General features: G+C 51.5%; 1 protein-coding gene across 1 annotated transcript in view; it reads right to left on the bottom strand.

Moving 5' to 3' along the window:
* Positions 1 to 3,897, bottom strand: part of CBY2 (chibby family member 2) — a 19,675-nt gene extending 15,778 nt beyond the window's left edge. Inside the window, exon 1 of the mRNA XM_004704482.2 lies at positions 3,823 to 3,897. Coding sequence (XP_004704539.2) covers positions 3,823 to 3,897 — 75 coding nt within the window. The remainder of the gene's footprint in view (positions 1 to 3,822) is intronic.
* Between the last annotated feature and the right edge of the window lie 1,244 nt (positions 3,898 to 5,141).

The raw sequence follows: 5,141 nt of genomic DNA, 5'->3' as shown, positions 1-5,141 counted from the left end.
GGTGGAGGTGGTGGTGGAGGTGGAGATGGAGGAGGTGGAGGTGGTGGAAGTGGTGGTGGAGGTGGAGGTGGTGGAGGTGGTGGTGGTGGTGGTAGAGGTGGTGGTGTTAGTGGTGGTGTTGGTGGTGGAGGTGGTGGTGGTGGGCCTCCAATTCAGAGTGGCTGGATACGACAGAGTGGAGTTGCCCATAGCATATTTCAGGCTGTGATTTTTACAGGAGCAGAGGGTTAGGCCTTTCTCCTAGAAAGCCCCATAAAGATTACAGCTATGAATATGCCCTAGGGAGCCGTTCTTCTGTGTAATGCATGCGGGCACGTGAGCCAGAACTGACAGACCAGATTTGGTGTCTTACTTGGCTTGGTTTGGTTTGGCTTGGTTTGGTCAGAACACCAGTCATGCTCAGCCCTGATGGAGGAAGCTATGAATGCCCCATAGCTCCCAGGTGTCTGCACCTGTGCTATGACCTGTGCTCTCTACTGTTGGGCCTACTTCTGGGAGCTGGGAGGGAACTTCTAGCTAAGCATACACAGGAAGAAGTCCTCTTTGATTGTTTGATCCCATGATTAGCTCCTATCCGCCCCCCACCCTGAGTTCGAATGCTGTGCCTGTGTTCTAGCAATGCATGGAGCCAAGGAGCAGCCGAGGGAACCATGCCCCTGTTGAAGGTGCCGACTCACTGCCTCAGAGTCGATGCTGACTCCCAGCGGCCCTATGTGACGGGTAGAACTGCCCCTGTGGGTTTCTGAGGCTGTCCATCTTTATGGGAGTAAAAAGCCTTGCTGGTGGTAGTTTCAAATGGCTGACAGCCCAACATGTAAGAACGATGCCACCAGGACTCCTCTGCTGAAAGTAGCCAAAACCAAGTTCACTGCCACCAAGTCGATACCAATCACAGAGGTCCTATAGGGCAGGCGAGAACTGTCTCTGTGAGTTTCAGAGACGAACGCTTTGTGGGAATAGAAAGCCTGGTCTTTCTCCCTCAGAGCTGCTGGTGGTTTTGAACTGCTGACCTGGTAGATTGCAGTCTAATGTATAACCACTGCACCACCACGGCTCTGTTGAAGGTAGAGTGGCCAAACTGACAGTGAATCAAGGGAATCAGACTTCACACAGGTTCCCTGAGGGAGGGGGGGCGCGGGGAGACAGGAGAAAGTGACCTTATGTTCTGGCTAAGTTAGAAAATTATACCAACCAAAGCCCCAGCCTTTCCCACCCCCAACTTATAGTGACCCTCCCCATAGGGAAGAATAAAACTGGCCCATGGGGTTTCGGAGGCTGCTATCTTTACAGATGCAGACTGCCACACTTTCCTATGTGGAGCAGCAGCGAGGGTCAAAGCACGCATCCTTGGCTAGCAGCAGATGGCTAAGCCAGGGCACCTCCATAAAGTTCTAGGCCAGCGATTCACAACCTTCCTCATGCACGACCCTTTCATACAGTTCCTCATGTTATGGTGACCCCCCCAACCATAAAATTATTTTCATTGCTACTTCATAACTGTCATGTTGCTACTGTTATGAATCAGGTGACGCCTGTGAAAGGGTAGTTTAACCCCCAAAGCGGTCGCGGCCCACAGGTTGAGAACCGCTGTTCTAGGAGACTATAAAAACAAAGATCCAGAATGTTCTTTTTTCATAGAGCTTTCTCTCCCCCGAACATATGTGTCTAATTGTTTGAATTACCTCCCTCTCTAAGCAAAGAACAACAAGATCATAACGCCAATCACAGTCCAGGGAAGGTACAAAGTGTATACACTGAACTAAACAAAATGTGGGCAGTATGAACCCCCTCCCTAGAAGCACCGCATAAGAAAGACCAGGCAAGCTGCTTTCATAAAGCAAACAGCCAAGCAAACCTTGCTGAGTCCTCTCTGCGACACATAGGGTCACCATGATTCAGAACCAGCTCGGCACTGGTTTTGATGCACGCAAGCTTGCCCTCTCAGGTGAAAGTTGGCGGTTCAAGTCCGAAACACGGCAGAAGAAAAACCTGGCAATCCGATTCCTAAAAACCAGGTACGGCACACCCTGTGGAGCAGAGTTTGATCCCAATACTCATGGGGTGTCTAGGAATCAGAACCCACCCACTTGGGATGCTAATGGTTTCTTTCTAAGACGTGTCCTTTTTGTGACCGTTCTTAAGGGTTAACTTTAGGAAAATAAGAATAATACAGATGCCCCTGGCGGCGGAGCCTGCAGGAGCGTTCCTACTGTTACCTCTGTGTTGGGTTCCTCCACGCTACATTTCAGCCCCCGGGGCTGCCCCGCCATGGTCTTCACACAGGACGACTAGGGAAGCGAGGCTGCCCTTTGTGACATCACTGCCGTAGGAACCCAGTCAAGAGAACCACCCTCCAAGGACACAGCAGGAGGGAGCCTGGGCATTTCAGGCCTGCCAGGACTCACTAAGTTCCTGGCTCGACCTGAATCTCCCAGAAAAGCAGGCACACCCCTTCGCTTCGCCCTTCTGCCTAAAGCCTATAAGTGGCAGCTGCCATGGAGTGGACTCCAACTCTCACCGGCCCCTGTGGGTCAGTGTTGAACTGCTGTGTTCCACGGGGTTTTCTGAGGATGAGTGTGTGGAAGGAGATCGCCTGGCCTTTCTTCTGAGGCGGCTCTGGGGGCACCGCAACCTCCAGCCGTGCAGTCAGCAGCCAAGCACCTAACTCCCTTCACCCAGGGACTCCTCTTGGATACACTGTTGTTGTTCCCACTCAGTGACCAGCCAGGGCAGAATGGGACAGTTCCCAGGGGGTAATCTTCACAGGAGCAGATCGCCAGGTCTGTTCTCCCTCACAGCCACCGGCTGGGTTTGAATCTTGGACTTAACCTCTGGGCTCCTTCTTTGATTTAGCCAAAAAGCCAAACTCACAGCCACTGAGTCAATTCTGACTCGGGGTGATCCTGTAGGATAGGGTAGAACTGCCCTTGTGAGTTCCCAAGACTGGGAGTCTTTACAGGAGTAGATGCCTGTAAGTAGGGCCTCATCTTTCTCCCCTGGAGTGGTGGGTGGTGTCGAACTGCTGACCTTGTGCTTCGCAGCCCAACTCATCACTCACTTATCCGCCAGGACACCGCCACTGATACACAGCGGGGCTTAATTCTCTTGATGCTGGTGAATCATCTTGTAGGCCTTGGTTTGTGCCCAGGATCTTCTCATGAATTTGTTCCAAGACCCAGTCCTAATTCTGCCCTAAAAAAATCTAGACGGTCATTTCAGAATGTCATAGAAACCTGAAGCATCAGAAGTCTTATAGACTGGCCTGGCCTAACTCTAGTCCAAGAGTGGCAAAGCTGCCTTCCCTAGACACACACGGCTGGCTGGTAGCCCCCCTGAAATTAGAACCTACGGCCAGGATGCCTGTGCCTTGTCCCTCACACTGTGTGGGATTTTAGAAAGAGGAGTGTTAGTCTGCCTAACATGGCCAGGCCACACGCTCTGAAACAATCCCTACCTGATGCCGAAACACTGATTGGATTCTCTAGATTTTCAGATCTGTTATCTCTGTTTCTTGTAAAATTGGGCCAGGAGTTCTGTGGCAAGGAGAAACTAAGAAGCTATCTGCTTCCCCACCGGGGGCCTCTTGTTCACACCTGAAAACCACAGTACTGTCTTGTATTTTTTTTCCCCTCTGGGTCATCGTGGGCACTACCAAAACCTGGGTCTGAAAGAAGGTGTGATGTCACTAAGAGGCGTCATCCGTCTCTGAACAGAAATCAAGACCACTCTTAGCTGACCCAAAAGCCTTCCCGAGTCCTCGAAGCAGAAATGGCCTACGTCCCTGTCTCCCTACGTTTGCTTTATCTCAACGGAAAGCCATACCAGCGTGAGGTACCAGGTATAGATCTGATGCCAAATGCGGTCATCCAAATGCTCAGGACATTCCAGAGGTGACATCACAAGACAGTACGGTGTTCTTCGAGGCTCATGGCTTCTCTCTGAGCATCGCAGGAGGGAATGAGGTATCTGAAGGCCAGGAAGAGCTGGCCCCTGATGGGGCCCACACAGCCAGCCAGCTCAGTGTGACACACAATAGCCCAAACACTCCCCCACTCCCTGCTGAGTCGCCCCAGTCCCTGTTCACCTCTCCACTGCTAGACTGACCCGGGCTCCTCCTCCCGCCAGACGGGGCTTCTCCGCAGGGGATCACCGCTCCAGCAGGAAGGAGCCCAGGCAGAAGGAGGAGAGAGAGAAGCTGCATCAAAGTTGCAAAACTTAGGCTTGGCTGTGGTAGAAGGGGCAGCTCAACCTCGTTGGCCCACCTTCTCCATGCTTTCCGCTCCAACCTTCGACGTCTCTGTGCCTGGGGTATGTCTCTTATAGCCAGCACGCACATGGGTGGTTTTCAAATCCAGTCCACCATCTCTGACTCGCGAGGATCATTTAACCCATTCCTAGTCACAGTAAGTACAATAAAGAAGGAATTCATGTTGGCCATTGTGTTTTTTGTTTTCTGTGTGACTTATCCCATTATTGTTCCTCTTTACTGCCAAGGCGGACTTCTTTTGTACTGTGTGTGTGTGTGTGTGTGTGTGTGTGTGTGTGTGTGTGTGTGTGATTTATCAACCCCATGGCAAAGGGTTTGGGTTTGCTTTTGCCTGTATAATTTTTTGTTGTTGTTTACTTCTTTGTGGTTACTGTGAAAACTTGGCTTCAATTCTGTCAAATCATTTGTGTCCTGGGGATACTCCTCCTGGTTATTAATGTAAAGTAGGCTTCTGGTTAACCAGAGAGCCCTAATTCCCCTTCATAGGCCACAGTCAGGGGGTTCCTGTGACACCCTGATTGCCCGCCAGAGTCTCCCACATCCAGGTGACAAGGTCCAGTTGGATTTAAGAAAAGCCAATGAACAAAATCTCAAAACATGACCTACCCCCAAATCAAGTGAAAGACGCCCTCGTTTTAGAAGGGAGTGTGTCTCAGGGTGCCTTAAGTGGCTCACATCCATCTGGTCCAAAAACACAGAGTTTTCACTGGCCCAGGCCTCACACACGCCTGCAAGTCCAGCGAATTCCAGACACTCGCTGCACTGCACTCAGCCATGCAGACGGCTCTGTGGTCTGGAGACCTGGGAGGGGCGACAGCGGCTGGGGCGGAGCGAGGAAGAGGAACCAGAGAGGAGGAGGAAACTGAGCTGGGCA

Source organism: Echinops telfairi, unplaced genomic scaffold (assembly GCF_000313985.2).
Source record: "Echinops telfairi isolate 266 unplaced genomic scaffold, ASM31398v2 ScPeMD7_7467;HRSCAF=8505_1, whole genome shotgun sequence".
NCBI classification, from domain to species: Eukaryota; Metazoa; Chordata; class Mammalia; order Afrosoricida; family Tenrecidae; genus Echinops; species Echinops telfairi.
Note: the sequence above shows the minus strand (reverse complement) of the source record. Positions and strands in the feature narration are given on the sequence as shown.